The 17,161-nt window shown below is 40.7% G+C and overlaps 1 protein-coding gene across 6 annotated transcripts in view; it reads right to left on the bottom strand.

The window, feature by feature from the left end:
* The window catches only part of KIF16B (kinesin family member 16B), a 288,909-nt gene extending 276,404 nt beyond the window's left edge, over nt 1–12,505 (bottom strand). For 3 of the 6 annotated variants that reach the window (XM_048842636.2, XM_048842638.2, XM_075127231.1), the window contains exon 1: nt 12,223–12,500. In XM_048842636.2, the coding sequence (XP_048698593.2) occupies nt 12,223–12,269 (47 nt within the window). In that variant the 5' untranslated portion in view covers nt 12,270–12,500. Of the gene's footprint in view, nt 1–12,222 lie in introns of all 6 variants that reach the window. The other 3 variants (XM_048842634.2, XM_048842635.2, XM_075127230.1) reach the window with 2 other exon arrangements.
* Nucleotides 12,506–17,161: the final 4,656 nt, after the last annotated feature.

Genomic DNA, 17,161 nt, shown 5'->3' with positions numbered 1-17,161 from the left:
AGCACAAAGCACCGGGTTAGGCCGAGCTCCGCAGCTGCGCTGCCCCGGGAGCTTGCAGCCCCACCGCCGAGACCACTGCACCAGTGGAGCAAGGGGGAACAGCATGGGAGGGGCCGGGGGCAACCCTCCCTGGTCAGGAGCTCAGGGGCCGGGCAGGAGGGTCCCGCGGATTGGATGTGGCCCGCGGGCTGTAGCTTGCCCACCTAGTCAGTCCTTCCTGCATAGTTTATAACCCAATATTACATTATCTCATTAATTTTCATCATGTTTCAGTAATTCCTATTATGTTAGAATCCTCTTTCATTGTCAGGCATTCTACTTCACCTCTGAAATGACGAGATACTCTTCCTTCATATGCTTGGTTTTTTTCCCCAAGATAAGAAAAGCTTTCTCAACTGGAGATCAGAGAAGCCAGTTCTGAGATGGATTTGTTCTACGTTGTCCTTATATGCCACCTCGAAAAATAACTAGGTCTCTGTTCAGCAACTTTGGCCTCAAGATTCTGCACCTGGCCTCTGAAGCCATAATCTGCGCTATACCCCACTTGGACACAAGTTAAGTACTAGTATTTGTAAATGAGACCCTCAGTGCAGAAAACTGGGTAGCTCCCAAGTCGATTAAACTCATATTGGTCTCCTAACTCTATAGTTTACTCTGACTTGTTACTGGGTTTTATATTAAGTTAGAAGATAATTTAAACAACTAAAACTTGAACAGTGTCTTCAAGACTGATCACTCTCCCTGAACTGACCTACAAGACCACATATTTCTTCCCACCTCTCCTCAGCTGTGATACGTACAAGTCTGGCTTGAAGAGCAGATGGGGTTATTAGGCACTTATACATTTTTAATAAGTAAAAATAATTTAAACATTTGAAAATGTAAATATGTCTATATAAAAATTATTAATGTGTCCCCTCCTACTGCACCCTTCCTATGTCATTTGTGATTTTAGATTATGAACTCTTTGGGGACAAAGACCATGTCTTCATAAAGCTGTTGATCAAAGCCTCTGGGTATTACTAGGATACATACATTGAATGATAACTTTAGTCAACTAGCAATTGCCCTCTTTTGCTCAGTCTTTCAGAGCTTCACTATTTCTGGAGCATCTCTCAATTTAAGAACATACTCTCAATAGCTATGGTACCTCTGTATTTTGTATCTAAACACTATAAACACGAGAACTCACTCAGACAGCTGGCCCTACCTATAACTCATTCATTTCAAATACTCAGACTTCAGAGATACCAGTTCAAGGAGTGCAGTTGTATTAACTGTCACAACTGTAACAACTTTTTAACTATTTATTTTAAACATTATGGTCTAAGTCGCAAAAATCAGTGTTCATTTCAAATCAAATCTCAGTTGTGACAGATTCTCTCTCTTACTCTCTAGTTCATCATGGAAGCTACAACCTTATGATTCGCTATCTTTTCCTGGGATGGTTGCAGGGAGTTCGCAGCGAGGGGTGGAGGTTTCAGTTTATTTTGTAATTCACAAGTTTATTTACTTAAGACACACAGGCGCCTCAAAAGTGTGTTTGATAAAAAAATCACTAAAATAAATGCTTATGTTTTTAATATAAGCCACTATAAAATAAATACAGTTGGAATATTCAGTATGTAAAATGTTTTAATCAGTTTAGCCTGCATAAATTAAGAATTCTAAAAACAGAAACGTAACTAAGTTTGCACCACACATTCCCATATTGCCATTATGCTCCAGTCACAATGGCACTGAAAGTATTTTGTTCTTTAATGCTACGTAGGAGAATGGTGAAAACAGGGCAGTAATTGAGATAATCCATTATAATGCTTGAAAAAATATGAGGCATTAGCATTAAAAAAAACTGAAAAGCTCAGGAAAACAAGCATGTGTAAACAGAGGCATCCTGTACTTACATATTGGATGCAAGCTTAACTGCCAGTCTAATCATTCAATTAAAGGAACACAAAATTTAGCCTATTAGCATTAGGGGCTCCATCATGTTCTATTCAAATCAATAGGAGTTTTGCCATTAACTTAAATGAAAGTTGGATCAAGTCCTAGCTGTGGGACTCTCCCTTACCCTTTGCACACACACAAATGGCAAGAAATGTACTGGGGTGTCCTACAGGGTATGCATAGACCTGTACATACATCACGTTACAAGAGGACACAGAATAAGATGGAAGTCAGAAATAGGAAGCTACCTATAAGGTCATCTAGTGCCAGTCCACCTCCCTGCTCATGCAAGATTATTCCCCATAATGTTTTCAAATATTTTATCAAAGAGCTGTAGATTCTCCAACTGACTAAGCTTTCAACACTTACCTTGGGAGACTATTCCACAGTCTAAAGAAATCTCCATATTAACATTTATTTATATGCAGTTTAAATTTCCTTTAATTTCATCCCATTGCTCCTAAGATAAGGAGCTATAACTAAATAATTAATACCTCTTCCTCTTTGGTATTATACCCTTCAAATAGTTGTTGACTTAAGTCTTTTAATCTTTGCCGGCAGTCGTAACACGCCTTTATAAAAGCTACACATTTAGTTCACTCTTTTCTCTCAAATAAATCTCTTTGGTCACTTTTGTTGCTCTTTTATGCCCTCCAATTGGTCAAAATTTTTCAGGTAATGAGGTGCCCAGAACTCAACACAACATTCATGGTATACTCATACAGGAGCCACATAGAAAGGAACCTTGCAGCTTGATGCGATGCTTCCATGAGTGGAAGCCAAAAGTGCATTGCCCTTTTCTGAGACCAAATCATAGCAAATTCACGATCCCACATTTTAAATAGCAAAACTTCAGCAAGCACCAAGGGAGAGGAGAAAGAGAGTTTGGGGTGTTTGATGAAAGACTACTAGCTTTAGTGCTCGTCAGATGAGAGAGACTGGGGAAATGCATGCACCATTCCAGAGGATGGTAATCATCAGCCAGTGCCCCCCCGCCAGCTCCATCCTGCTGTGCAATTGTTGACACCGGCATCTCTTTCTCATGAAGTCCAGTGAGCATTCCCACTATCTGACAACTTGTTGCAACACATCCTCTTTTAGCAGGTTAGAGCCTCTCAGGAATGTTTCTCCAGTTCTCAGCCTAACACTGTTTTTCATTGTCCGACCATGTCAGAAGAAAGACAAGAGGCAATGGATGTGGTTTAATAAAGCTGCAACTGTATTCACCTAAAATATCTGGGAGTATCCAGCAAAAAGTTCAACAGTGCAGGTCAATCATCCTTTCCTTAACCATTTCCACATAACCCCAACCAAGTCCCAAAAACACTACTGCTGGTACTTCACCATCCTCCCCCTATATCAGGTGAAAGAGGGCTATAAAAGGAGGGTACTTGGTGACCTGCTGTACAGTATTCAGGAACCCCAAACTCCCTGCCCCCCAACTCAGCTCCCTTAAGGGAGGTTTTCCTTCAAATCCTTTTCCAATCCATTTTATCTGGCAACCCATACTAAATATCTGTACTGGACATCTGCCATAAGAGGCACCAGCAAAATGCTTGGCTGCCTCTCCCTCAGCAGGTCCCACAAGTCTATATCACCTCTCAGTTAGCCTGTTTTATGATCCTGAAAGTGAAACTACAAGAAAATGTCCCAATACCTGGGACATTTTGACCTGCTGTTTCTCCAGTTTTCAGCCTACCCTGTTTTTCATTCTGTCCCTTACCTTTAGCACAGCTTCCAATTTAATCAGCCAAGTCCACTTCCTCTTTAATCCTTTCACTTGATGTAATCTTAAAACAATCTCCTCCATGTTGTCATTATTCCTTACAAATTTTGCACATAAAATTGTATCCTTGGCATGGTATATGCCCGCCTGAATGTGATCTAAACTCTTTGAACCAGGGACAATTTCTTGTGTTTGCGAAGTTCCATGCACAACGTTCCATAAATACCAGTTATTAAAATTAAGAGTGTAAAGAGTCACTTTTGCTTGTAACAGAACACTGAAGACATGTCCTACTTTACCCCAAAAGGTGCTCAGTGAAATTATTTTAATGTTTTTATATTCAAAAGTCAACAGATGAGAAGCAGAAATTTACTGTATAGAGAGAAGAAAGAGTTCTCACCCATGTTACTTATTTACAAAGGTAGCTGTTGCCAATTCTTAAAATAGAATATGGGTAGTTCTCAGCCTTACAGCCTATTCCATGATGAAAACAGGAAAAATCAGGGTAAAAGTGAAGTAGCATTGCTATTGAGTAACAGGTTGCCATAGTAAAACATTTAATGGCCATTCAAACAATGTGTTATCTACTAATAAAAAAAAAACAATCCAGAATTCAAGAAGATAGTTGAGGTATCTCCATTTAGGACCAACAGTTGTTCCTTACAAATTCTGTCTTTTGAAAAGAAAAAATATATATGACACCATAAAGCCCACAGTTCATATTTGTCCAAATACTTGTTATTTAAAAGAATACTTCAAAAGTTAAAGTCCCAAAATCTGATCTTCTCTAAAATCATAATGGCATGGGGAAAATTTTAAAATTCTATTTAAAGCCTATGTATTGTATTTGTTAGGTTGAGAAAACTGCTAAACCAAAGTGCCATGGTTTTCCTACCTCTTAAAGATCAGTTCTTTAATTTAAGTAAGTTCTATTTTCTATACTTGTGAAGTTGAGACGCTCTATGGACTAGATTTAGCTGATGTAGGAACTGGCATCTTAAGTTCTAAGTAAGAGCATGTTCAGTTTGTTACTAGTATGACGTACTCAATCATCTTTTCATTTTAAAAAGCTGTAAAGAAATAAACTGTTTCTCAACACCCTGGAGTTTTGTATCATGAGCTTATAGGTTTACATCACAGCAAATGATTAGTCACGATCTACTGTCACTCCTAAGAATGACACTTCCATTTGTTTTGGCTAGAAGCTAATAAGAGAGCAGAGTAACTGATTCCAAAATATCCAAAGCAACTGTAACAAGTTGACAGAGTTCCATAAATAGAGATATCAGTGAACAAATATATGCACAAGGGAACTTCAGGGGCCAGATCTTCACCTGACTCAAGTTGTCATATGTCCATTGACTTCAACTGAGCTATGACAATTTACACAAGCTGAGGATCTGACCAATTGTGAATGATTTATGAGAAGGTGGGAGCAGCCTCCAAAAATTCTGCTTGCCCAAGTAATTCTCTCCCACTCCCACACCATCATCACAAAGCTAAGCCTAGAAATAGCAAGTTCTATGGCTAGGCTAAGAAGTTTTGCATGACAACTTTATATGGCTAAACTAATATGTACTTTGTGAGAAAATAAGAGTATGTGGCTATATAATTCACAAATGCAACAACACGGATTACATTGGCAACAAAAGGTTATCTAGAGCTAAGAGAAAGGTTAAGTTCTAGGGCCTCTGAGTAACACATAGAATTCTGAAATCAAGGCTGAAACTCTCCAGGAAAATGACACATTTTCAAGTGTTTTGCTTCCTGAGGATTTTGCTGGGATTGCTGAAGAATTCCAGTGTCCAAAAGTTTCAACTTCAACACACTGATTGATAACTAACTAATATCATATACAGTACAAGTCATACAATTTAGGCTGTCTAGTGATTCTTCTCATTGGAGCAGAGAAATGAGACTCGAGATGTAAACGCAAGTATTCAGTTATCACAGATTACAAAATCAAGTTTGTTTTTAAAAGATATGTGCTCTAAATGCATCAAGTGTGGAACTAGGTTTTGCTCAAATATAAGGAGAAATCCTAGTACATTATCTGAGCAAGTGCTGATCCAAAGTACCAAAAGGTGGGTCAATAAACAAAGTGACTGAAAGTAAGCACTGGGTATTATTCTGAACATAGAATAGGTAATAAGTTATCATCATTCATACAGTTTTATAGAGTACCTAGATATAAACTTAGCACATCTTAGGAGGAGGACAATAACAGGGAGGAGCTCGTTCATTGTGCCTTCAAGTGGAGTGATTGCCTTAACTATGACTTCTAGTTCTTCTAATATGAGAAAACAATATTTTTCCATGTAGTTTGTGGTGCTGACTTTTTCATAATAGTCTTAATGTAAATATATTTGAAGGTTTTTTTTAAAAATAAGTGTGATTTTTCGTATACCATGCTAGATCAGAAACTAAGATGCAGCTGTCTATGCTATAAAACAGTAGTTCTCAAACTTCATTGCACCGTGGCCCCCTTCTGACAACAAAAATTACTACATGACCCCAGAAGGGGGGAATCGAAGCCTGAGCCTGCACGAGCCCCACCACCCCAGGTGGGGGGCCAAAGCCCCAGCAAGTCTAATGCCAGCCCTGACCACAGTTTGAGAACCGCTGCTATAAAGGTATAATGGACTGACACTTACTTTCTACATGGGCAAACCAACAAGTTTAAAGAAACATATGATGTATGTTTATGCATGGCTTAACATACAATTGTGGCTGCACTGAGCTGTAACTGTCATTCTGACCAATGTGGTTTGGGCTAAATTATGTTAAAAAAATAAATTAGTCCACTTAAAACATGATTTGGCCCCAAACAGAGCACCAAAAACTGTATCAGAACCCAGTACAGTTAAACTGTGCTTTCCGCAACGTGGATTTCTTTAACACCCATTGCTTTTATTATATTACATCCTAAGATCTCATTTTTTCCTACTTCAATACATTTTCTCCTTGTGTAATACACATACATGCTACAATACAGTTTCTGTTGTTTACTTCTATTAACTCTTTTTTTTAAAGTTAAAAGAGATCAGCATGACTATTTTAAGTGTTGTTTACAAACCAACAGAATTTTTATTTCAGATTTTCCATTCCTTATTATTTTTGGATCCCAAGAGTCATATAATGCTTTCCATCTATCTGCACAACTCCAGCTGATATCAAGAGCACACGCAGACCAAGGGCATAAAAATTATTGACTTTGGAAAAATGAATAAAAAGTAAACGTTGTCAAGAATTAAGTAATGACAGAAAAGATGTGTGCTCATCTTAAAAACAGAATAGTCAGTTTCTTCAAATTCTTCAACATCAGATGAGTCATTGAATGAAGATGTCCATTGAAATGGAAGAACAGATCACCAGTGAGTACACCAATCTTGACATATTCAGTACCACTGTGGTCAAAGTGTAGCAGTGAGGATCATTTAAATCTGTGTTTCAGGCCTCTCCAATACCAGGTTCATTCAGAAGCAGTGTACAATTTTTGGTGTGTTGAGTATAAACAAAGATGATTGTGCGGTGAGGCCATAAAAACAGTTAAAAGTCAGAAGCTGGTGTTAAAAACATTCCATTTATTGTAGCACAAATTTAGTAAAAAAAAATTTAAAGTACTGATATTATTTTGTCTTGGATATATTTTTCCAGAAAGATTTAAACATGCAAGTTCACTATTAATTGCAAGTCTAGATATAATGGGGCGGGGGAGAAAACAGAGGGGAAGGGAAAATTAAAGAACTAAAAGATTCACTACGGATATTAATGCAAGATTGTCAGGTAACTTCGTAATGGGTAAAAGCATCCAAACAGAGGAAAAATACATTCCTATTTAATGAAATTGATTCTAAGTCAACAGAAAACCACATAATAGTGTCCAACTTGCTCAACATGCTATCCAGCAATGAACAGAGAAGCGTAAGGAGCTCTCTGATATTTTCTCAGGCAACAAAAATAAAAGGGAGAGTTGAGAGAACTTCTAACGCATAGCAAACTGCAAACAGGGCACCTCTCCAAGAAATGACAGTCACTTGTTAAAAATACCCTACTTTCCTCAGTATCAACTCCTCACAGGCTGAAGTTTTAACAACTATTTCTGAAACTGAACCTCATAGGTAACTTTATACAGGTAAGTGACAACTAAGACCATTCCATAAACCAATGGGATAACTTCAGTCACTTATGAACTCCGACTATATTTTTAGTCTCAGAAAAATGGACTTTTTCCTTCTGTGGCTCAAAAGATTGATTTCTAAGCTATTTTATATTGCCAGAATTTTATTTATTTTTAGCAAAGACCTAAAGGTTGCTGTCACAATACAATAGTAACTACACTTGTCCTCTCCACTTCCACAAAATTACATACACATACTCAAGAGAGAAAAATTAAGGTTTCATGGAGACTTAAAGTGACTCAACTGTTTTGTAACCACATGAGCTCACACCTGCAGTTTGGTTTCAAAGAGATCATTTGTTTAGCTCCTAAACCTTCTCTACATACCACACTACTACTATTATATTATTCAGCAGGAGAGATGCTGAATCATAGTTTTGTCAGAAACCCTTCTTACATATGATATACTTTTGGATGTGAATTATTTTTAGAGAGGCACAAGGGGAAGGAAGGAGGCAGACTATAGTGGCTCCCAAATGAATGTGTTCCTTTTCAGGACAGATCAAAGACAGACGCCACTGACCTAAAACCACAGAAAGGAGGGAAGTGCATTAAAGTTAGTCACCTATATGATGGAATGGCAAATTATATTTAATAGAGTAATACGTTCCTTCCTATTGCTTGACTCATTCCAAAATGCATATATACAACATATTATATAGTTAATGGTGCTGTTGCACGAATTTGCATATCTCTGTAATGGACAACCTACAAATATGGCCTACAAATTTCAAGTATTAACACTGACACAGCATACGTTAAGCCAACCAAATCCTAAAGTCACTTAAAAGCTTCTTTTAGAGAGAAACCTTCAACACTATAACATTTTAAAGCTGTTTATCTTATGAAAGTAAAACTGATTAATTACAATAACTGTGAATACTTCATGTGCCAGAGCAGCATACCCTCCATGCATTTCTATCTTTCCCTTCAGTTGGTTTACTACATGTAAAAAACAAATATCCAAGGAAGAATTGAAACAAATTTTACAAAATATTAGTAACTTCCAATTTAGTTTTATTTTTAATAATGTTATATTCACCTCTATTTTCATATTTTGCAACTGCATTTAGTGCAAAAACCAAAGCACTTGAAGCTTTGCTGAAGAAGTCTTACTAACAGACATTTTTAAATAACCACACACTGCCCAGCCAGCTCTAATTACAAATGACCTGGATAGTTAATAATAAAATAAGCTGCATAATATAATTAAATTTAAAACAAACCAAAGATGTACTAAGCTTCATCTACAAGAAATTACAAGTTAATGAAAGTCTTTTTTTTTTTTATGTATACTGTTCTTAGAGTTTAAAAAAAACAGGGCTACAGTAAGGCTTCATTGACAAGTTTCTTTTAATTAAAGAAAAAAGTCCCCTCACCAATCTATGACTATGTACTTGAGCAGCATAGCAGATGTGAAGAGCATAGCAACAGCTTAGAAAAGGACATAAAGGATATCATGTCCAAAAAAAAATACCACAGAAATGTATATGGACAAAATGTAATTATCCCATTTGGAATTTGGTTTATGCACCAGGGCCAACATCACTACTCTTATTAATGTCTCAGGATCTTGGGTTTATGCTTCATCTCAAGGATAGCACCTCCTGCAGCACAGCAGCCCATAAAACCACGCTGACCAAAAGACAATAGTGCCATTTTAATGAACTACCAACTTTCTGCTGAACCCTGGGTTTTCCAAGGAAGTCTCCCATCTAAATACTAATCAGGCTAAACCTGACAAATGTGATATGAACACACTTTGAGGTGGTATTTTTGCTGACAGTGAGGACTTGCCTACACCATAACTTCAAGGCCCAGTTCTGCAATTTCCTGGTTGAAGCAGACAGACTGCTTCAACCAGGCAGGTAACATGATCAATGCCTTAATTTGTAACCAGTTAATGGTTAGTATTCTCAGAAACCAGAGCAGCTGGTCATGTTGCCCTGGTTAGCAACCTAGGCTGGCACACAGCTGTCTTCCTGTAAACAAGTTGTAACGCTTTATTGCAGTGTACACAAGAATCCTTAACCATGTCTTTGTAAACGGTTTCGCTGGTCCTCCTTCCTGCTTGCTCTCTGAACCTTAACACATCCCAGCATCTGCTGCCCAACACACCAGCACTGCTCCATTGTTTCCATGTGCTCCCAGTCTATCTGTTGCATCCACTTGTTGTGTTTTGTACTTGGATTGTAAACTCTCCTGCTGATAATAGCTCACCTTACCTGATCACTCTCATTACAGTGTGTATGGTAACGCCCATTGTTTCACGTTCTCTGTGTATATAAATCTCCCCACTGTATTTTCCACTGAATGCATCCAATGAAGTGAGCTGTAGCTCATGAAAGCTTATGCTCAAATAAATTTGTTAGTCTCTAAGGTTCCACAAGTCCTCCTTTTCTTTTTGCAGATACAGACTGACACGGCTGTTACTCTGAAACCTGTTTCCCATGATGTATTTGTAAGGTGCATAGCACAATGAGATCCCGGTCCATGATTAGGACTCCTAGGTGCTACCACAATACAAATAAATAATACTTTGCACTTTTATCCTACCTTTCAACCCATGGTCTCAAGGCCCTTATAAATTTTTACAGATCTTCTAAGGATTTTGCAAATTGATAAGGAGATATCTAAAGTAGGTAAAATCTGGAAGTTAACAGACACCTGGTTTGACAATTTATAAATTTAAAGCATATCTTTTTCTTGTAAAAAAAAAATTTTTACATCACTTCAGATCATTCAAATAAATGAAAAGATTGCCAAGAGAGCCAACTGAAATAAATATAGGCGGGGAGGGGAGGGCGTTTGTCTCTTTCTTTAAAGCAGTATTTGGGTTAGTTCATTTAAAAAAATTACTATATTTGTTCTGTACATTGAAAGTTTAGTTAACTAGGGGAAACTGCTTTTATTTTCTGGATTTACCTCAAGATGTGTACATTTTGTAACAATCAACATAGCAAATGGTCCAGGCAGTGTCCTTTCAATATCTTTTTCAGCAGTCAACTAGCAGTCATTACCTATAAAGACTTCTGATTGAGGTCACTTTTTGAAAGTGTCCAAAATATTACTTTCCAGATACTTGTCTACTTTTTTTCCATTTTTAAATGGAAAAAAAAAGCCCTCTCAACAGCAATTGAACTAACATTTTATATGTCTTCCCCTACTGCAAACCAAGAGTAGTTATATTTGTACTACGCAAAAATACCTCTTATTAAAATAGGCAAAGCAGCTTGCAACACCCACATGGGCCCAACAAATAATGTGTGGTATTCTACTTTCTTTTAACATTCAGATGAAAGGAAGTGTGCTCAACAATCTCCCATCTCTCACAATGCTGGAAATTTTCTTAAATTATGAAAGTATCAAACTAACATATAATTACTAACGACTTGAAGACAAAGCTTTCAGTGAAGGATCCTGACAAAACAATCCCTCTTTTACGCACAACGCAAAAGTATTTCTCAGTCCACCAGAGGAGAAAGAAGGGGATCTCATTTGGCAATCAATTTTGAAGTAGCTCTTGCAGTGCATTATCTGGCTGCATATCAGAGACATTTAAAATTCACAGACATGATTTTCTTACCATATCTATAATTGTTATTGCCAACACAGCCCTTACAGGCATTGTGTGTCCTGGCAGCTCAGACGTTTATTTCCCCACAAACTTTTAAAACTTCCAGATACAGAACCTGGAAGATCGGGAACAACAACATAGTTCTAACAATTGTAACTCATGTTTCGGTGGGATTTAGCCCTGACACCCAATCTGACTTATCCTGGGAACTGAAGGAGGAAGAGAATTTTACAGAGCATTTTAAAGCAACTTTCAGTGGTCTCACACTGTGGGAATGGAGAATTGCCGCTCTGCTTCAGAAAGATTTTTGTTTTTTTGAAACTTCCTCATGGTTTGAAAATCTCGTTCACGCTGTCCCAGCCCTGACTCAGCAGCCACCATGGAAGGTGGGTATTAAGAGAGGACAATCACAGAATCATGGGACTGGAAGGGACCACGAGAGGTCATCTAGTCCAGTCCCCTGCACTCATGGCAGGACTAAGTACGATCATTCTAGACCATCCCGGACAGGTGTGGTCTGTCCCAGTGACTAGTCCCAGCCCTGACCAGCAGCCAAGGGGGGGGGGGGGGAGCCCCGCAGGTAAGGGGATAGCAGCCACCAGAGAAAGGGGTAACGGGGGAGATAAGGACAGTGACGGCCCTGACCCAGGGCAAATAAGGACCCGTCCGCCGTCGGCCCCCAGGAAAGGGGAGGACCTCGGCCCCGCGACCCCCAGGGAAGGGGGTAGGACAGTCCCCGCAGCCCTTACGGCGGGAAATGAGCCGCAGGAGCCTGCTCCGCCCGGGACTCACCTGCGGTTCAGGGGCCGGACTCGGACAGCCACCTTCACCGAAGCCATGGCGCATCCCTGCCCCGGCCCAGGGCTGGCCCTCCCGGCTGCCGGCTAGGGGACAGGCCACATCCCCGCCTCCGGCGCTACTGCATGCTACCGTCACGGCGGGCGGGCGGGCCGCCCCCCTCCCACGCAGTCGCCCGAATCACTGCGCCGGCCGGGCCGGCTCCCCTTGTTGTCACGGCAGCCACGGGGCAGCGGCGGCGAGCACCACTGGTACGGCGCCAGCGCAGGGACAAACCGCCGCGGGACGCGTTACTCCTCCCCCTCGCCTGGCTGCCGGCCGGAGCCCCGCCCACTGCGGAGCTCCCGGCACAGGCAGGGGCGGGGCGCGAGCCCGGGAGTGCCCCTCAAACGGGAGCCCGCTCAGAGAGCGGCGAGCCCCTCGAGCCCAGGCGGGGAGCATAGTCACAGGGAGGGATCCCCACCCCACCCACAGACAGAGACGGGTGGGCAGGTGCAGTCACTGGCCAAGCCTGTCCCCTGGGGGTACACACTCCTGCCCCCATGGGGCTAAACCCCATGGTGGGTTCAGCTGTTTGCTTCTTTTTCCTCACAGGAAGGATGAGCTCAAGAGCTGTAGGGTTTGTGTAATCAATCCCACACAGCATCTAATCCCAGATGATGGAGTGACCTGGCCCACCCGTAATTAAAGATCTGATGAGCTCTGCAGTGGAACAATCATCCCAGGCAGCTAAAAAAAAAAAAAAAAAAAAAAAAAATCCCAGATGATGACTGGACCCAAGAGGAGCTGCCAATATTTTTTTTAATTTTGGAATGTGATGAGAAGCAGGATGGTTAGGTTCTGGTCCATACCCTGCGAAAGCGGTGGGAGTCTTACTAATGGGCTTTGGTGATGCACAGTGGCATAATAAAAGTACTGTAAATTCTGGTATAATGCCAGGAAGTAAGGACATGAAGAGGAGCCCCGTCCTGCTCACACTGAAGGCAATGGGAAAATCCCACCTAACGCTGCGTTGTCAAGGCTTGCAAATATATTGCAAACACAGAAATAGGATTTTGGCCCCTTCTGCAGGCAGTCTTTCAATAATACAAACCGTTTTAAAAGATTGTGTCTTTGTACAGTGTCTAGTGGAGTCCTTCCAGGTGCTACCATAACACAAACACATTATTAATAATGATTAATTATGAAATTATTATTATTATTACTTAATCAAAACAAATGCCCAGATCCCACAAAGGATCAGGAGTTTTGTTTGTGGAATTGAAGGTTCGTTCTTGTGGCTCCCTTTGCAGAAATGGGACATGAAAGTGGACACTTTTTCTTTTACTGGTTTATTTAAAAGTGCTATCAGTTTGGTTTAAAGCTTGTTCTCCCATTTGGAGGATTTACAGGAGTACCTCTTTAATACATGTAAAAATTTGTCACATAACTCCCTCCCTCACATATAACAGTAATGTGAATCATTAACAAGAGAAATCAGGGAAATTCACACTGCAGTGGGTTTGCAAATTTCATTGTGACTGCAGATGTAATAATATAATCGTGCATTTACATAGCAAAGGCTATTTTGACAACTTAAAAGGGCTAGAAACTATTTTTTAAAAACAAAATTGGATTCTGGATAATGTGACAGAAAGTTATAGACAGTTCTCAGTTTGCAGCATGTGGATTTAGATTTCTCTTAATTTAAAATAATATTTTACTCTGTTTTATATATTATATATATTGTTCATATAATTATCAAAAATAACGATGTATGAGAACAAGTATAATCTACAAATAAAGCAGTTCATCACATTATTCATGTTTTTTGAAAAACATGAATACACAATGTTGTGATAATCAGTAAAATCCTGACCCTAATTAACTCAATGAGAGTTTTGCCATTGACTTCTATAGGGTGAGGTTTTCACTCAATGTTTATATACATAATACATATGTGACAAAGTCATGTACGCTGTAAACAGGTACTGGGATGAGAAAGGGTCTTGTTTAAAATGGATATGCAAGGGGGATTGTCAAAATAAAAATAGTTTACTGGGGAAACCCTTAACACTTTAGATGATTAAAGACAAAATAGTTTTAAACAACTAATTTACTTTTCTGCATTTATGCTGTTTACTATAAGGCCTAGTAGGTCTCAAACCCAGGCCTGTAGATGTGCTGAGTAGCAAATACTCCACATTGTTATGCAGCAGCAGCCAGTTTGTGCTCCTCTACCCACAACGGGCACAGACCACAGGAAGTCCCACTTCAAGGGGATGGGACAGACAGCAGCCTCATACCACCTGATTAGCAGTATCTCAGATCAGAGATCAGTAAATAATTCTGCAATTCTTTAAGATATTTAATCTTATCATTCAGATCATTTTTTCCTTGCAGAATTTAGGATTTTCCATCTTACATTATCATGAAGGATCTGCTAGCTAACTTTCAATCTTTATTTGAACCACATCCCTCAATTGGTTAGAACACCCCTAAGAGAATGGCTGCATTGCAGAGAATGCTTTCTAGCTCAGGTTGACAGACACGTGCTAGCTATGTTTGAGCTAGCATGCTAAAAATAGCAGTGGAGCCATGGGTAACAGTGGCAACTGCTCAGGCTAGCCACCTGAGTAAAAACTCATCCAGACCCCCTGGGTGTGTACTCAGATTGCTAGCCCAAACTGCCACCCATGCTTCCCCCAGCTACACTATCTACCTAAGCTGGGAAGCATGCTCCCAGCTGCTGTGTAGATGTAACCCTTAGATTTACAGTTGGTTTCTTTGGTATTCCATTGATTCAATCTTGATCTTGCTGTCAGAAGACTGTGACTTAAACCCCATATTCTTTACGGAAATATGGTTATGATATGCATATGGCATAACTAAGATATATTTTATGCAAGGTGGCTCATGTAAGGTATCATTGGAAACATTATGATTTACTGAATGTGATTATCCAATTTGTATGTATGTATCATTTTTGTATCCAAAGTTAGGAATATTGACTATGTAACAATTACAACTGTGTATGTACTTAGGAGACACCCACCAGGCAGCCGGCCATCACAGCCTAGATGGGCCATTAGGAAGAAACAGTAAGACTGTGAAGATGCTAAACTCTCTCCTTCCTGAGAGGAAGGTCAGGTGATTAGGTCACCTGATGCAAAATACCAACTTGGACACTGCTGGTACTTTTCCTTTGTAGGTGGATGGGGATCAAACAAAGGTTTCCTGCCTTAGGCAAATCCCTTCTAAGTCTGGGGAGGGGGTTGATCTGGACTGTTCTCCACTGCCTTCCCACTCATGAAGAAAGACTGCTAAAAACACCCGAAGAGACAAAGACAAGGGCCGAGTCCAGATTGAGACAGAGGAGTCTAGTCTGTAAAGAGAAATAACTGGAACTGTAAGCTACAGAAACTCTGCATCTTCCCTAAGTCAACATTTAGGGTGAGAAATTATATTTTGTAACCAGTTTCTTTAAGATCTTAAAATTTGTATGCGTGTTTTGTTTTATTTGCTTGGTAATCTGCTTTGTTCTGTTTGCTATCTCTCATAATCACTTAAAATCTACCTTTTATAGTTGTTAAACTTGTTTTTGTTTATTAGTAAACCCAGTTTGTGCAATCCATATTGGGGGAGGGGGTGCAGAGGAGGGGAGAAGCTGTGCTTATCTCTCTTCACACTGAGGGAGAGGGTGAATTTTTATGAGCTTGCGCTGTGCAGATCTTTCTATACAGTGCAAGACAGTATTATTTTGGGTTTATTCCCCAGCGAGATGTGCACATGAGTGCTGGGTGAATCCTCTCACACAGAAAACCCTGTTGAAGCTTAGGGTACCTTTCTGATGGTGAAGAGTACGGCTGGGAATAGCTGGTCCCAGTGTCCTGGATCCTGGGTAAGGCTCCGATTTGGTCACGGAAGTCACGGAATCCATGAATTCTGTAGTCCTCCAGGACTTCAGCCCACAGCAGCCGGGAGCTGCAGGGTACCGCCACCGCCCGTGGTGGCCGGGAGCTGCAGAGTACCCCTGCTGCCCAGAGTGGCAGGGGCTCTGGAGTTTCCCAGTCCCCATGGGTGCAGGGATCCCCTGCAGCTCCCCAGCCGGGGCATGGAAGGGAGGAATCTCCCACAGCGCCCCAGCCTCCACGGGCGGGGGGGGATCCCCCACAGCTCCTCAGCTGCCGCTGGGGGAATCCCCCAAGGCTTCCCAGTTCCAGCGGGGGGATCCCCAGCAGATCAACTGCCGCTGTTGGCAGGGGAATCCCCCAGAGCTCCCCAGCCACTGGGCAAGGGCAGGGGCTGCAGCTTCCAACCACAGAAGGGCAGAGTGATGGACTCCCCTCTCTCCCCATTTTGTCATGAACATTTTTAGTAAAAGTCAGGGACAGGTCACAGTTTCCATGAATTTTTGTTTATTGCCCATGACCTGTCCATGACTTTTACTAAAAATGTTCATGACAAAAATCGTAGCCTTAATCCTAGGCTATGAACTTCTTGAGTATCCTTTTCAGTGTCTGATTAAACCTTTCTACTAGGCCATCTGTCTGTGGGTGGTACATGGATGTGTGTAAGGTTTTGATTTTTAATAGTTCTCATACTTGTTTCACATCAGCCGGGATGTGAAATTTGTCCCCTGGTCTGTCAGGATCTCTTTGGGAAACCTGACCTGTGCAAAGACCTTCAGCAGTTAATGGTGATAGTTTTAGTATCCCCAGACTGTAGTGGTAAGTCTTCTGGGTAACTGGTGGCATAGTCCACGATGACAAGTATAGCTAGTGCCCAGACGCACTCTTCTCTAGTGGGCACATAAGGTCAATTCCAATTCTCTCAAAGGAGGTCTCCACCAAGGGAAGAGATACTACTGGACCCTGTAGGATTCCCCTAGGGGCTGCCAACTGGCATTCAGGACATGAGGCATAGAAATTCTTAACTTCTTTAAAGACCCCTG

The sequence above is a fragment of the Caretta caretta genome, chromosome 3 (genome assembly GCF_965140235.1).
Source record: "Caretta caretta isolate rCarCar2 chromosome 3, rCarCar1.hap1, whole genome shotgun sequence".
Lineage (NCBI taxonomy): Eukaryota > Metazoa > Chordata > Testudines > Cheloniidae > Caretta > Caretta caretta.
Note: the sequence above shows the minus strand (reverse complement) of the source record. Positions and strands in the feature narration are given on the sequence as shown.